General features: G+C 46.6%; 1 protein-coding gene and 1 long non-coding RNA gene across 2 annotated transcripts; both read right to left on the bottom strand.

Moving 5' to 3' along the window:
- Nucleotides 1-487: 487 nt before the first annotated feature.
- On the bottom strand, nucleotides 488-15,248 carry LOC310756831 (uncharacterized protein). The gene is made up of 5 exons (XM_083601668.1): nucleotides 14,926-15,248; nucleotides 12,240-12,311; nucleotides 9,905-10,031; nucleotides 5,173-5,286; nucleotides 488-2,847 (listed from the first exon to the last, which is right to left on the bottom strand). Exons 1-5 carry the CDS (start codon nucleotides 15,013-15,015, stop codon nucleotides 1,691-1,693), a joined length of 1,560 nt encoding a protein of 519 aa, XP_083457794.1. The 5' UTR covers nucleotides 15,016-15,248; the 3' UTR covers nucleotides 488-1,690.
- On the bottom strand, nucleotides 6,845-7,507 carry LOC310757514. Its single transcript, XR_014545285.1, has 2 exons — nucleotides 7,127-7,507; nucleotides 6,845-7,066 (listed from the first exon to the last, which is right to left on the bottom strand). It is a non-coding gene; the product is annotated as an uncharacterized lncRNA (long non-coding RNA).
- Nucleotides 15,249-15,590: the final 342 nt, after the last annotated feature.

Below are 15,590 nucleotides of genomic sequence, written 5' to 3'. Positions count from 1 at the left end.
TCAGGTCATCAGGAAACAGCTTGAATTTTGACGAGCCATTCTGTCTTCCCGCAGCGTACCATTTTCCCTTTCCTTTTCTTTAAATACCTGAAGGAGCGTCTCCATCTCCATTGTTCTGCCCGGACGCTGAGGTCCAGTGCCGAGGGCCTTTTGGCAGTTCCCTCACTGGGAGAAGCCAAATTACAGGGAACCAGGCAGAGGGCCTTCTCGGTAGTGGCACCCGCCCTGTGGAATGCCCTACCAGACTTTTAGAAGACATCTGAAGGCAGCCCTGTTTAGGGAAGCTTTTAATGTTTAATAGACTATTGTATTTTAATATTCTGTTGGAAGCTGCCCAGAGTGGCTGGGGAAATCCAGCCAGATGGGCAGGGTATAAATAAATTATTATTATTATTATTATTATTATTAATATAAGTTACACTCATTACAGCCAGAACAGTAGTTGACTGAGTCTTGACTTTGCGCTTAAGCATCTGTGCCAGGCTTGTGTGTTCAAAATATTTATTTGTTTACAGTGTTTTAACTACCCTTCATCAAAAAAAGAAAGAACCCAGGGGATTTTACGCATCCCTCCAGTTAAAATAGCAACGTACACGATAAAACAGTAAAATGCAAACTAAGAAGTCCTGGTATTAAAGAATACAAACCATTAAAAAAAATGCAGAAATTCTAATAAAAAAACAAACAGCACCCGTCTGGCTTAAAGAGGGGTGCTTTCAGGCCTTGCCTGAAACTCAGTAAGGAAGGAGCCAACTGTGAGTGACAGCTCCATGGAAGGGCTAAAGTCCTCCCTGTATTACTATCCCTTGAGCTATGTTCATCCGTGGGCTTGGGTGACGGGTCTCCTCTGCAGATCTGAAAGCACAATTATTGTAATTATGTGGCACTTGCTAGAGTGCTTCTCTGGCCCTTTGGGACCAAAGCACAACAGCTGGCGTTGTTATTTGTTGTGATGGGAATGAGCGTGTGAGCACTGCGTGCTCTTCAGGGGTCTTTGCATGTGAGAGAAGGAAGTTTCATTGTTCGTGGCTGATAACAAGCCCCAGTTTCCTGCTTCTTCTGAATATCAGAAGCCTCCTGCCTCGGAGAGGAAAATAATCCCAAAGTTTAGAGGGCCCAGATCAGCCTCGAAGTGAACGGATGCTGTTTCTGGCAGGTTGATGGACGGCTTCCTTGACTTCTCCCCCCCCCCCACACACAAAAGAAAGTAACTAAGCAGAGATTGAAGGATGCTAGCAATGATCAGAGGCAGGCATCTCTGGCCCTCTGGACATTTGCTGGACTGCAGCTCCCACCATCCCTGACTGCTGGCCATGCTGGCTGAGGCTGATGGGAGTTGAGGTCCAGGGCCCTCCAGGAAGGCCTCCTTCCCCTGATCTCAGGAAGGCCAGGCTCAGGCTGGAGGACTCTGATGAAAGTATTCATGCCCTCCACTCTGGTAGTGAAGAAAAGAGAGCTGCATTCCCTGGACTGTTAGAATTCCTGCTCCGTGGTTGCAGTCATGGGGTTGTTGTCTATCACATGACAGTATATGTTTCAACTCCACAAAGTGGGAAGCCGCGGAGACAGGCATGTGACACACAACAGTCATGCCTGTTCCTTTTAAGGTGGAACGGAACTATATCCTCACATGGACAATTCTCACGAGCTCCACAACGAAAGGACACAGGGCCAAAGCTGCCCTCTGATATCAGGCAATCGTCTTGTGCTTCATCCGTTGGTGCCTCGTCAAATGGCACCTCTGGGTGTAGCTTTTGTCGCAGGAGGGACACTTGAAGGGCTTCTCGCTTTGGTGCAGTAACTGGTGCCTGATCATCGAAAACTTCTCGGTGAACGTGTTGCCGCAGTCGGGGCAGCGGAAAGGTTTCTCGCCAGCTGCCCGGTTCTTCTGAACCCCCGGAGCTGGGAAGGAGAGTTGCTTGCAAGCGCTGCATTGCTTTCTTTTGATCAAGCCCATCCCACCGCCAGGGCCACGAAGGGACTTCTCCCCACAGGGGCTCTTTTGATGAGGCAGGGTGCCCAGGCAATGCAGGTTCTGGTGTCTGGAAATGCTTGATCGGTGCAAGAAGCCCTTCCCGCAGTCAGGACACTTGAATGGTTTTTCTACCATGTCTCCTGCCGGGCTGGGAAGGCCCTGGAGGCCAAGTGGGCTGAAGAGTTTCTGCCGCTCACCTGTGAAGGTTTTCTGGGGTGCGGAAAGGCTGGCTGCGCAAAAACTAACAGGGGGTCTACCTTTGTGGGTCGGCTCAGAGGGGGCAGTGGGGTTTAGCTTCCGAGTGGGTTTGCCTCCCTCTCTGGGACCCAAAAAAGATCCCTCTCTGACACAAGCACCCTCACGAATCTGGAAAGACAGTGGCTCATCGATGCCTTCCCTGGCATTGCCGCAGAGGCAAGAAGTTCCTTTCCTCGCGTGGATGGTGGGTTCTTCAGCGGTGCCATCGCAGCGATGCCCTCCCTTTCTCAGAAGCAGGTTCGGCCCAGCAACATCTCGGGCCTTGCTCTGCTCAGATCCCTGCGAAACGGTCGCTGCGGCAAAACACATTGCAGTCAGCTGCCGGGAGCCTTCCTGCTGTAAACGTCCCACCAGGCCTTCCCCATCGGAATGATCTCTCGGCGCCTCTGGAAGCTTGCCAGGGTTTTTTCCAGAGAAAACGGGCTCATCGCTCCTTCTTGCCTGAAGGCCGGTCCCCTGCTGGATCTCTGAAGCGGTCCTGCCGGCCGAAGGTTTCCCCTGGAGGACGCCTCCTTCCAATTTGGGCACAAAATTATACTGCAGCCGTACCAGCGGCACGGCAGCACTCTCCTGCTGCGGGGATTCGGGCTCCGAGGTCTGCGGTGTCCTGTTGTCTGCTTGGAGAACAAGGAATACAGGAGTGAGTCAGCATGACCCAGTTCTGAAAACAGAGCAAGAATCCAGCCTTGGGCATAAAGCATGCCAGAGGCAGATCTGCCTATTAACACACAAAATGTATAACAGTAGGGGAGCTGGATGAGGGAGAGGAAAGCTGTGGCCCTCCAGAGGTTGTCAGACCGCAGCTCCCATGAGTCTCAGCCAACCTGGTCAATGACCAGGGATGATGGGAGTTGTAGTTCGGCAGCATTTGTTGGGTTCTCCACCCCTAATGTAGTCCAGCCCTCTGCCCAGCACAGGAATCTGAAACTATGGCATCCCTGTGACAATCTCTGCTTAAATACCACCAGTGATGAAGGATCCATTATCACCTCCCATGGCAGCCTCTCTTCCACGGATGAACAGCTCTTCCCATTTTCGAGCCAAAATTTGCTTGCTTTCCATTTCCACCTGTTAGTTCTAGGCCCACCCTTTGGAGCCACTGAAAACAATTCTTTAGATCAGGGGTCAGCAAACTTTTTCAGCAGGGGGCCGGTCTACTGTCCCTCAAACCTTGTGGGGGGCCAGACTATATTTTGGGAAAAAAATATGAATGAATTCCTATGCTCTACAAATAACCTAGAGATGCATTTTAAATAAAAACACACATTCTATTGATGTAAAAACACCAGGCAGGCCCCACAAATAACCCAGAGATGCATTTTAAATAAAAGGAAACATTTTACTCATGTAAAAACACGCTGATTCCTGGACCGTCTGTGGGCTTAATTTAGAAGGCGATTGGACCGGATCCGGCCCCCGGGCCTTAGTTTGCCTATCGCTGCTTTAGATACTTGAAGACCATGTCTCTCCTTAAATCAGGTCTGGGGTCAGCCCTCTAGATCAGCGTTTCTCAAACTTGGGTCACCAGCTGTTTTTGGACTACAATTCCCATCATCCCTGACCACTGGTCCTGTTAGCTAGGGATGATGGGAGTTGTAGTCCAAAAACAGCTGGAGACCTAAGTCTGGGAAACGCTGCTCATAGATGTTGCTGGACTACGACTCCCATCATCCCTTGCCATGCTTGCTAGGACTGATGGGCGTTGGAGTTCAGCAACATCTGGAGGGTCAAAGGTTCCCCAACACACCTGCCTTAAATCTTTGGCTAAACATACCCAGCTCTTTCAACTGCTCTCCTTTCCATCCAGAAGGCAATAATAGCTCAAGGATTCCTGATAGTCCCACTCAGCATAGACCTATTGAAATTAATGAGGGTGTCTACACAGTAGTCTTGTTTAGACTTTTTTAAAAAATTGCAGAATTATAAAAGGTGCAAAGAACCCTAAGGGTTACTTTGCACACATTTGCACAAGCACACACAAATGGAAATGGGCTCTGGCCTTGCCTTCACCCTGACCTGCTATATTTCTGTGTGCAGGGCGTTCTTATTATAAAGGTGAATGTTCAAATACGTTAATCCTCGCACCAACCTGTTTGTTTCGCTACTTTGCCCTTGGTTGTTTGTGATTTTATTTTATGATTTAAGCTGTAGCTGTTTTAATTGTAACATGTTTGCGACACACCCTGGTACCACTTGCTATCATTACAAATTACAGTGGTGCCTCGCAAGACGAAAAGAATCCGTTCTGCGAGTCTCTTCGTCTAGCGGTTTTTTCGTCTTGCGAAGCAAGCCCATTGACGGATTAGCGGATTAGCGCTATTAGCGGCTTTTAGCGGCTTATCGGCTTAGAAAAAGGGGGGGGGGAGGAAAAAAACCCCGCAGGAACTCGCAAGACATTTTCGTCTTGCGAAGCAAGCCCATAGGAAATTCGTTTTGTGAAGCACCTCCAAAACGGAAAACCCTTTCGTCTAGCGGGTTTTCCGTCTTGCGAGGCATTCGTCTTGCAGGGCACCACTGTACAAGCAAACCTCTTGCAGTAGTACAGTGGTACCTCGGGTTAAGAACTTAATTCGTTCCGGAGGTCCGTTCTTAACCTGAAACTGTTCTTAACCTGAGGTACCACTTTAGCTAATGGGGCCTCCCGCTGCTGCTGCACAATTTCTGTTCTCATCCTGAAGCAAAGTTCTTAACCCGAGGTACAATTTCTGGGTTAGCAGGGTGTGTAACCTGAAGCATCTGTAACCTGAAGCGTTTGTAACCTGAGGTACCACTGTACAGCTCTGGGAGGACTGGACTGTACCAAATATTCTCTGTCCATTTGAATCAATTCTCAGTGTGGAACAATTAGGCATCTATGCATTTCTACCTCACTCTCCTCATCTGTAATGTGGGCGACCTGCTCAGCCGCTTTGTTCAGGGACGAACACGCCATTCCTCACCTTGGGATAAGCACGGCAAAATCTCAAACTCCTCGACAATATGGGCCAGCGAGAGGGGCAACGTGAGGCCTTGTTCCATCTCAAAGTAAATTTCAGGCTTGGGATTCTTCAATTCTGTTCAGCCAGAGAGCAAAGGGAGAGAACAAAAATCTTAGGCGAGATTCAGCTCACTCTCTGCTACAGCAGACATAGCTTAGCGGCAGACCACATGCTTTTCACTGAAAATGTCAAATGTTCAATTCCTATCATCTTCAGCTAAGGGGTCTAGGAGTAGCAGGTGATGAGAAATATCTGAGCCTGAAACCATGGGGAACAGCTGCTGGTTAGCACCCCCCAACCTGGTGCCCTCAGAGATGTTGTCAGCTATAACTTCTACCTGCCCCCAAACTGAGAAATGACCTAGTTTAAAAATATAATATTGCTGGATTACATTTTTTAAAAACCTAACATCTGTGAATATTTGGCAAGAAATGACCAACTAATTTCAAAGAGGGCTTACTTCTGAGTCAATACGCTTAGCGTGAATTTGCACCACTTATTCTTGTGGCTTGCTTTTTATATACATAATTTTTTAAAATTAAATTCTCTGTTTTACAATTTAAAGTACACATTTTTACATCCTTAAGATATCGATGACTTCCCTTCTGCCCTTTCCATGGTTCATTTTACATATCATAAATCCCTGCATATTTTACAGAAACAATACCATTCAATATTCCATTATGACATCCATCGTAACTTATTTACACTGTTGAATTTATCTGAATGCTGCCAGGGCTTTCAGCTGTACACAGTTATTTCCCATATATTCAATAAACGTCTTCCAATCTTCTCTAAACGTTTGTTCTTCTTGTTCTATATGTTAAGTCTGCAAGCTGAGCATATTCTGTCAGCCTAAATTGCCAACTCTTCTTTGGTTGCGACCTCCTTCCTTTTCCATTTTTGGGCTAACAAAACACGGGCCGCAGTAATGGCATACGTAAATAACCTTTTTTGACCTCTGGAAATTTCAGTCTGAATTATCCCCAACAGAAAAGGACTCTGGGTTTTTTTGTTGGGGGAGGGAGTACTTTTAAACATTTTTTCCCATTCATTATGGATCGTGGCTTCCTTTTCTTGATTTGTCATGGGGAGAAAGAACCTTCTTACTCTCTGATATCCACGCATATTCCTGCAGCTTTTCTGCATCTCCAGTACAGTGGAATTTGCTGCCAAGGAGTGTGGTGGAGTCTCCTCCTTTGGAGGTCTTTAAGCAGAGGCTTGACAACCATATGTCAGGAGTGCTCTGATGGTGTTTCCTGCTTGGCAGGGGGTTGGACTCGATGGCCCTTGTGGTCTCTTCCAACTCTATGATTCTATGATTCTATGAAAGTGAGAGTGATGCCCACTGCTTATGAAAAGACATGCTTTTATATTTGGTGGGTGGGGTTGGTTGTCTTTGCTGCACTAATGTTGACAACTGTTAACGGAGAAATCTGAGGGCTCCCTTGGACAAAAAACAAGGACACCAGCCAGGAATACCAGAGCAAAACAGCAGCCAGTAGGCTTAGTCTTTATTGAAGACTGTCTCAACAGGACTCCCACCTGCCACAAGGTGGAACAAGATGGAAGCCCCAAACAAAAGAGCCCTCAAACTTTTATTAGCTGCTAATCCCCATGTTACACCCCCCCCAACTACAGTGGTGCCCCGCAAGACGAACGCCTCGCAAGACGAAAAACCCGCTAGACGAAAGGGTTTTCCGTTTTGGAGGCGCTTCGCAAAACGAATTTCCCTATGGGCTTCCTTCGCAAGACGAAAGCCCATAGGGAAATCTCCAGGACAGCGGGGAAGTGCAGCGCGTCTTCCCCACTGTCCTCGGACCTCCTCCGAAGGCTGGCGGTGGGGCGGAGAGACCTCCTCCCCGCGCCAGCCTTCGGAAGGCTCCTCCGAAGGCTGGCGGTGGGGCGGAGAGACCTTCTCCCCGCGCCAGCCTTCGGATGGCTGTCCTGAAGACTTGCGGTGGGAGGAGGGTTTTCCTTCCCACCGCCAACATTCAGAATGCTGTTCTGAATGTTGGCGGTGGGGAGGAAAAACCCTCCTCCCACCGCAAGCCCCGGGAACAGAGGAGAAGCGCTGCGCGCCTTCCCCTCTGTTCCCGGACCTGTCCTGAAGGCTGGCGGTGGGGAGAAAAGCCCTTCTCTGCACCGCCAGCCTGGCAAGCGGTCTCCATAGGAACGCATTAATTGATTTTCAATGCATTCCTATGGGAAACCGTGCTTCGCAAGACGAAAAACTCGCAAGAAGAAAAAACTTGCGGAACGAATTAATTTCGTCTTGCGAGGCACCACTGTACATCACTAATACATCATGGTTACATCATGAAAGGGGAGGTCTGGTGGCAGTAATCTGAGCATCCTGGACCCTGCCCCGTGGTTCTCCTTGCCCTCCACCAAACACCCATCAAGTGTAACAAAAGAGATATTGACATTTCCCTGTTTCCCAACCAAGTTAATCACACCCTTTTGTCTTCATCTGGGTTTGTTATTTCTGGAATGGCTACCTGTCTGGCATTCAGGTATCAGGATGCCAGGAATTATCACTCAGGCAGAGGGGCTGCTGAGTAGCTGAGCTCACGTGTCTATATGAATTTCTGAAGTTTTCCCAGTGAGCCAGTAAAGGTAAAGGGTAAATGGACCCCTGACCCTTACTGAAATCCTGGACTGACAGCCACTGCCAGTCCAGGTAGATGAGAGTTAGTAAAGGTAAACAGACCCCCTGACCGTTAGGTCCAGTCGCAGACGACTCTGGGGTTGCGGCGCTCATCGCGTTCTTTAGACTTACAGCTTCTGGGTCATGTGGCCAGCATGACTAAGCCACTTCTGGCAAACCAGAGCAGCGCACGGAAACGCCGTTTACCTTCCTGCTGGAGTGGTACCTATTTATCTACTTGCACTTTGACGCACTTTCGAACTGCTAAGTAGGCAGGAGCAGGGACCGAACAACGGGAGCTCACCCAGTCACGGGGATTCAAACCGCCCACCTTCTGATGGGCAAGCCCTAGGCTCTGTGGTTTAGACCACAGCGCCACCCGCGTCCCGAGTGAGCCAGTACATAGATACATTTATCAGTGAATTGTTGCATTTGGTAGTGTGCAGCAGAGGCTCTTTGAATAGATAGGAAGAAACTATGATGAAGTGTTTTGTGGGGACAAATCACAAAAGTCACAAAAGTGATTGTGCTGATTTTGGTAGTGGGCTGCATGTGCATGATATCTGCTGGTGGGACAACCCCCCAAACCTATACTTAAATTCCTGTAACACCTGGCAGGAGTTACTATGCTCCCTATATGTTAGTTTTTCTAGGTTCAGGGGTTCCCAGGGGTCCATGAGCTTTATTGGGGGACGGGTCCATGACATGCCTGCAACAATACATTTTAAAAACCATACAGCATGCCATTTGCTACAATGGGCAGCAAAATCACCAAGAACCCTCGGTGCCTGGGGAAGACCACTTTTTAGTTTATATCAGGGGTCGGCAACCTAAGGCCCATGGGGCACAAGCAGTCCATGGGGGTCATTTAACTGCCCCACGAGCTGCCCCTGAACCGAGTCGCCTGCTCGGCGAGTCCCTGCGCACTGCACTAAACCGGCGCGGTGCGGTGACTCACTTCTGCGGCGCCAGAAATCGTGTCTGCGCAGACATAGATGCCGGAAAACGCAGGCACAGTCACGATCTGGCCCAGGGAGGGATCTCCACTGGAGTGAACTGGCCCAGGCAAGGCAAACCTTGCTGACCCCTGGCTTATATCAATGCTTTAAAAGACGTTTTCATCCAATTGCTCTGTACCGCTTTTAAGTGTGGATGTTTTAAATTGTATTTTTATATGCATTTGTGACGTTTTTATAATGTTGCAAAGAGCTTAGAGACTTCACTGAAACATGAAGTGGTGGATAATAATAATAATAATAATAATAATAATAATAATAATAGCTGCATCTACAATCCTGCTAATGATGAAGTTTGCAGGGTAGCTGTGGGAAAACCAGTGCCAGATTTACATATAATCTAAACAAGCTACAGCTTAGGGCCCCACTCTCTTGGCCCCCCCTCAAAAATGGGGGGGGGACTGGATGTACATTTCCAAAATATAAGATAAAAAAACAAATAAAATAAAACCTACATACAGCAACAGTGTTTTGTGTTGTGTAGGCTTCTATGATGTAAGTCATGGGCCCCGCTTGCTAGCCTGCTCCCTAAAATATCACTGGTTTGCTAATTTCTATATATAAGGTGCCTACATTCTGCATGTGCAAATGGCTTTAGATACCTATTAGGTCCATAAATTACCCTATAGCATATATTCAACACAAAAAACCTGCAACAATTTGTTGTTGACAAAGGGCAGCTGGACATATAAAGGGCCCCATTACCTTCAGTAGCTTAGGGCCTCATCAAACCTAAATTCGGCTCTGGGGAAAACCACGATCGCTCCAATTAACCTACCTCACAGGATTGTTGTGAAACCAAACTGTATGGCTGGAGAGCAGGAGGGAGAAATGCTTCATAAATTGTAATTGTTTAGGGAAGCTTTTAATGTTTGATGCATTACTGTTTTTTAATATTTTGTTGGAAGCCGCCCAGAGTGGCTGGGGAAGCCCAGCCAGGTGGGTGGGGTATAAATAATAAATTATTATTATTATTATTATTATTATTATTATTATTATTATTATTATTGGAAGATGCAAGACTTACCCAGCCAGGATAGCATGGTGCAATACTGCTGGATGTTATTCCCACTGAGGGCAAGCAGGTGGGGGTCCAAGGTGAACTCCTTTTCTTCCATGAGAACCACAGATACCTCTTCAAAGATTGTAGGCCCCTAAAGCAGAGGGAAAAGAGCCCAAAAATCAGTACTGTGTTTTCAAAGGGCAGGTGGTGGGAGGGGAAGAATGCCCAGATCTCCCTCCCACACCCAGGTGGGCTTGGTTCAGTGTACAGTTCAGAGGTGCAGGCTGGACGGTTAAGTCCAGTCAAAGGTGACTATGGGGCTGGGGCGCTCATCTCGCTTTCAGGCCAAAGGAGCCAGTGTTTGTCCACAGACAGCTTTCTGGGTCATGTGGCCAGCAGGACTAAATCGCTTCTGGTGCAACGGGACACTGTGACGGAAACCAGAGCGCACGGAAACACCATTTACCTTCCTGCCACAGAGGTACCTATTTATCTACTTGCACTGGTGTGCTTTCGAACTGCTAGGTTTGTAGAAGCTGGGACAGAAGCAACGGGCGCTCACTCCATTGCGGGGATTCAAACCGCCAACCTTCCGATCTGGGTAGGACTTGCTTGGCTAACAACCCTACGGCTGAAGCCCTGAGCAGGGATTTCTGCTTACACAATGGGGTTTCCTTCCTCCCCAGTTGGTACCCCCAAAATTTGTTCTCTCTCGGTGTGTGTAAAGGGGGGGGAGCGAAACACCCCCCAGAAGAGGGCACAGAGAGGAATGCTTGCACTGATGGAATGATCAGAAAAGCATGTTGTTGACTTCCTACCAATGTTGACTTGCTCTCAACCTAACGTCCTCTAGAACTTCTTGGATCCCAACTGCCATCAGCCCCAGCGGAAGAATAAAAAAATCAAGATAACAAATCTTGTACAAAAGAATGGAAATGGTTTCTTGAATATTTAACAGATAAAAACATTGGCAGGATCATTCTAACAACCTGCAGTTTTATAAGAGTATATATTTAAAGAAGATGAATAAGTGAGTGAATTAAGTTAATTTGGACATGCAAAAGATATTACAATTAAAATTAAGGAACCGCAGAAAGAGGGGAAAGGAAGTCAAGTTTTGAAATGTCGAAATGATTGTAAAATTAGTGAAATGTATAAATAAATAACTTTAAAACAACAACAACGACAACCATGAGGGCTTATAGGAGTTTTGGCCCAAACAAATGGAAGGCTGTATATAGGTTTAGGTGCATATACTATGTTCAGATCTCCATATAAACACATGGCAGTCATGAGCAGAGAGTGGCTATAGCCCTGATCCAAAAGCATGTTCACTGATCTGAAAAATGCGGCCAGCAACCAGTGTTATCTGAGACACACAGTCCTGAACAAACAACTTGTGTGTTTTGTCTTACGTAGATGAATCTACTCAGATGCGAGTCCTGTTAAGGCTTGCCTGGGAATAAGTCCCCTTGAACTACATGGAGCTTACTTCTGAGTAAACCTGAAGGGCTGCAGCTCCAAGGTTCTGCCTCTAGCATCTCTAGGTAGGGCTGGGAGTGTTCCCTACCTGGAATCCTGGACAGCCACTGCCAGTCCAGTTAGATGGTATTTAGTAAAGGTAAAGGGACCCCTGACCGTTACGTCCAGTCGTGGACAACTCTGGGGTTGCACGCTCATCTCACTCTATAGGCCGAAGGAGCCAGCGTTTGTCCACAGGCAGCTTCTGGGTCATGTGGCCAGCATGACTAAGCCACTTCTGGCAAAACAGAGCAGCGCATGGAAATGCTGTTTACCTTCCCGCCGGAGCGGTACCTATTTATCTACTTGCACTTTGACGTGCTTTCGAACTGCTAGGTTGGCAGGAGCAGGGACCGAGCAACGGGAGCTCACCCCGTCACAGGGATTCGAACCACCGACCTTCTGATCGGCAAGCCCTAGGCTCTGTGGTTTAGACCACAGCACCACCATAGATGATAGTTATCTGGACCAATAGTCTGACTTGTTCATTGCAGTGATTGCCCAGCCCTAAGGGCTCCTCCATGTTGTCCTTTAATGTGGCCAGTAAGCTTCTTGCACACCCATCAATTTTTCTGCCGAATTCCCTGCCTTCCCATATACACCCCTCCCCTTCAATCCAGATTTTCTCATGCCAAGGATATGCGAAAAAGGTTAGGAGATGAGAGAATCTGGAGAGAGGAAAGCATGGGAAAACAGGGATTTAGAGGACCACCATATGGAGAAGAGATAATTAATGGAAGTACAGAAAGCTTACTGTCTGCATGGAATGACAGCATAGATGAGCCCCAATCAGTGCACAGAAACCTTGATCCTGCACACCCTTCCTCTCCTGTCTTACCCCAGGGTGCTGCTCAGCAGCTGTGTCCATTTTTTTGCTGCCGCTTGGGGGCTGAGATTCATCGAAGTTGATCTGCAGAAAGAGAATGATATTCTGCACTCTCAAATTGGGATATATATAATTTTGGATATTCCAGATTCCCGCCGCTTCCTCTCTTTTCGCCGCCACCCGGCCCAATATTTTGTGGAGCGATTAAGTTTGGAATGTGTATAAAACATTGAAAAACTTTAACAGCAGCTCAGTTAGGAAGATTTAAGATTTATAAAAAAAAGCCAGAGGCTTTTCTGTTAGGCCTAATATCTAATGACACTCCCAAAGATAAGAAAAATGTATTCCTTTATGCAACAGCAGCTGCCAGAATATTGATTGCAAAAAACTGGAAGGGGGAGAAAATCCCATCACTATTAAAATGGCAAAACAAACTCTGTGAGTTTGTAGAAATGGTAAAATTGGCTGCAATTATTAGAGGCCACCCAAATCAGAGAATAATTAGAGAGTGGGATGGAGTGAAGGAATACATGAAAAAACATGGTTCCAGAACTGAAATATTAATAGAGAATGTGTAAAACATGCAGGGGTAAGCAAGAAAATAATAATAATAGAATCAACTGAATAATTGTTAAATTATAACAACACAACAAGTTGGAAGAAGTAAAATATTGAGATTGCGCATGGGTCTGTTGTACCCAATTGCAATTCAATGTATCCCTGTTGTGTTTTATGATTTTCCTGATATTGTAAGTGACCCAGGACTGGTCTGTGACCATAATAATAAAATTCAATATTCAACATTCACACATGGGTAAAGGGGAGTGGAGGTTTATGGGAACCTATAATATCGTTTATAATGTAATTTGTTAATGGCGTTGTATTTACATATACCAAAGGGAAGCCTAGAGCAATTAGATATATTTTAATTTAGGTAATCTATGTAATAGGCTTATATTAGAAAATGAAAATGGATTTTGAATTTGATGTTTGTAAAAAAAAATTGGTTTTGAAATTAAAAAATAAAATAAAATAGGAAAGGCCTTAGCTGAGCAGTAGGGCAAGTGCTTGGCAGGTAGAAGGTCAAATGCCCTGCATTTCCAGTCAGGGCTGAGAGAGACTCCGTATCTGAAGAGCTGCTTCCTGTAAGTGTAGGCAATCCTGCGCTAGACAACCAATGGGCTGATTCAGTTTAAAGGCAGCTTCCTGTGTACTTAATTTAAGAGGCATTGCAGAGGGTTGGACTAGATGACCCTTGGTACCCTTCCAACTCTACAATTCCATGATTCCTCATTTTTGGATTTCTGAAGATATCATTCACGGCTGGGCACCCCAGCTACACTAATATTAGCAATAAAGATGTTGATGATAATATTCACCAAGAAATGCGCCCTAAGGAAGCCAGACTATCCTCCACCAGGGCCAGGGCCTTTTCAGTGACTGCTCTGACCTGGTGGAACGCTCTGTCGCATGAGACTAGGGCCCTGCAGGACTTGATCTCCTTCCGCAGGGCCTGTAAGACAGAGCTATTCTGCTTGGCCTTCAATTTGAATTAGCCTGATCCTCTATTCCCTTTTCCCTTTCCTCTTCCAGGAAGAAACCCTTTCTGGGACCCCCCCATTTAAATTCTTCCCTGGTCTCCTTGATGGCCCTAGTAGGACCAACTTGGCCAGTTAGCCCTGGTGATCATTCGATGTCTATTGACTGGGGTCCCCCCCCAAAAAAATGACCCCCAAATTTTTGAATTTTATTGACATTGATGCTGCATTTAAGTTGTATTTTATGTTGTTTTTAAGTTGCATTTTAATCAGTGTTTTATATTTGCTGTTAGCCGCCCTGAGCCTGGTTTTTAAACCGGGAAGCGCAGGGTATAAATAATAATTTATTATTATTATTTATTGTTATATATGTATTTGGCATTTTGCAGACTAATCATGGCTGCTGTGAACTGCCCTAAAATCCACGGATGAAGGGAGGTATACAAATTTAATATAAACAAACAAACAAATAAACAAACGTGGGTTCCTTCGGTGAGGAGTTAATCTAAATTTCAACTGTAGGGAAGAGAGAGACAAAGTGACTAGGCGGCCAATAATAATAAACCAACTAGCCAAAACACATGCAACTACACACCTCTGTTCCAGATTGATTATTCCACAATAGCTACCACAGCTAGAATGTGGGCTTTTAAGCACTTGAGCCTCGTGGCTCCACTTCTACATGCAATTGGCAAGAAAAAGATCTACCTTTTAGAATATCACACACAAGTTTATGTCGTAATAAATCAGCTGGTCTTTTAAAGCGGCCACAAAACTCTCTGGAGACAAGAAAAAAGGGGTGGCAGATTTGGGCCTGAAATCTTGAGTCCATCTGACCCCAATCCCACTGACTTTTCAACTCATTGGGTGAAATTGTGTGGTTGCTGCTGAGGGGACAGGAATTTGCCTTCCCAAAGATGTTTTATACGGAGTTAGACCATTGGTCCTTGTAACTGTCTACACAGACTGGCAGTTCTGGGTCTCCTGGATTTCAGAAGTAGAATCTAACCCTGCCTGGAGATGAGACCTACTGAATGCAGAACAGATGTTCTGTCGCTGGGTTAAGAGTGTCTCATTTTCTGCCCATTTCAACCTCCTGAAGGCCACCCAGGCCAAAGAGAGAGCTGAAGGCTTGCCCACGTCCCCCAACACTGCTGTACCTCAAGATCTTTCCGCTCAGGACCTCCTGCAGCCTTTGCAAAATTTCCACTTTGGACGTCGGAACTCGCTGCGTCTCTTCGCTCCAGCATTTCTGCAACAGGCGATCGGTGAAGCGGACTGGCTCCTTGGGTTGACCAACTACCCCCGTTCCCAGCGCCAGCCCCAAACAAAATCCTACAAGTGGGGGGAAGGAAGGGGAGCTCGGCAGCATCAACGCCTCCAACGACTTAAGGGGGAGCGATGGGTGGAAGAAACCAAAGGATGCTGAACTTGCGCGAGGCTAGTCCTCATGAAGGCGGAAGAAAAACGGGGGCAAAGTGCCTTCGCGTCCCGAGAGAAGAGTGAGCGTGAAGCTAGAGGTGGAAGAAACCACTTCAACGACGGGGAATGGGGAACTTGGTAAGGACCCCACCCCAAAAAACCTATTGAGTAGAAGAAGCCTACCACTAAAAATACATCCATAAAAAGTCCCCACTCCCCACACCAGGTATATCGTGCTAGTGGAATCTCCTAGAATCCATGCATTTGACTTCTGTTCTTTCCCCCTGCCACTCCCACCAGGGCCAACTCTTTGTTATTCAAAAAGAAAGAAAGAAAGAGAAGAGAAGAGCACTAGAGTTGGGTCTGATCCTGGCCCAAGATGATCTCAAGAATCTCTCTGAAG

Source organism: Podarcis filfolensis (genome assembly GCF_964270895.1).
Source record: "Podarcis filfolensis genome assembly, chromosome: 2".
NCBI classification, from domain to species: domain Eukaryota; kingdom Metazoa; phylum Chordata; class Lepidosauria; order Squamata; family Lacertidae; genus Podarcis; species Podarcis filfolensis.
The sequence above is the reverse complement of the archived record's forward strand: the minus strand, read 5'-3'. Positions and strand labels throughout refer to the sequence as shown.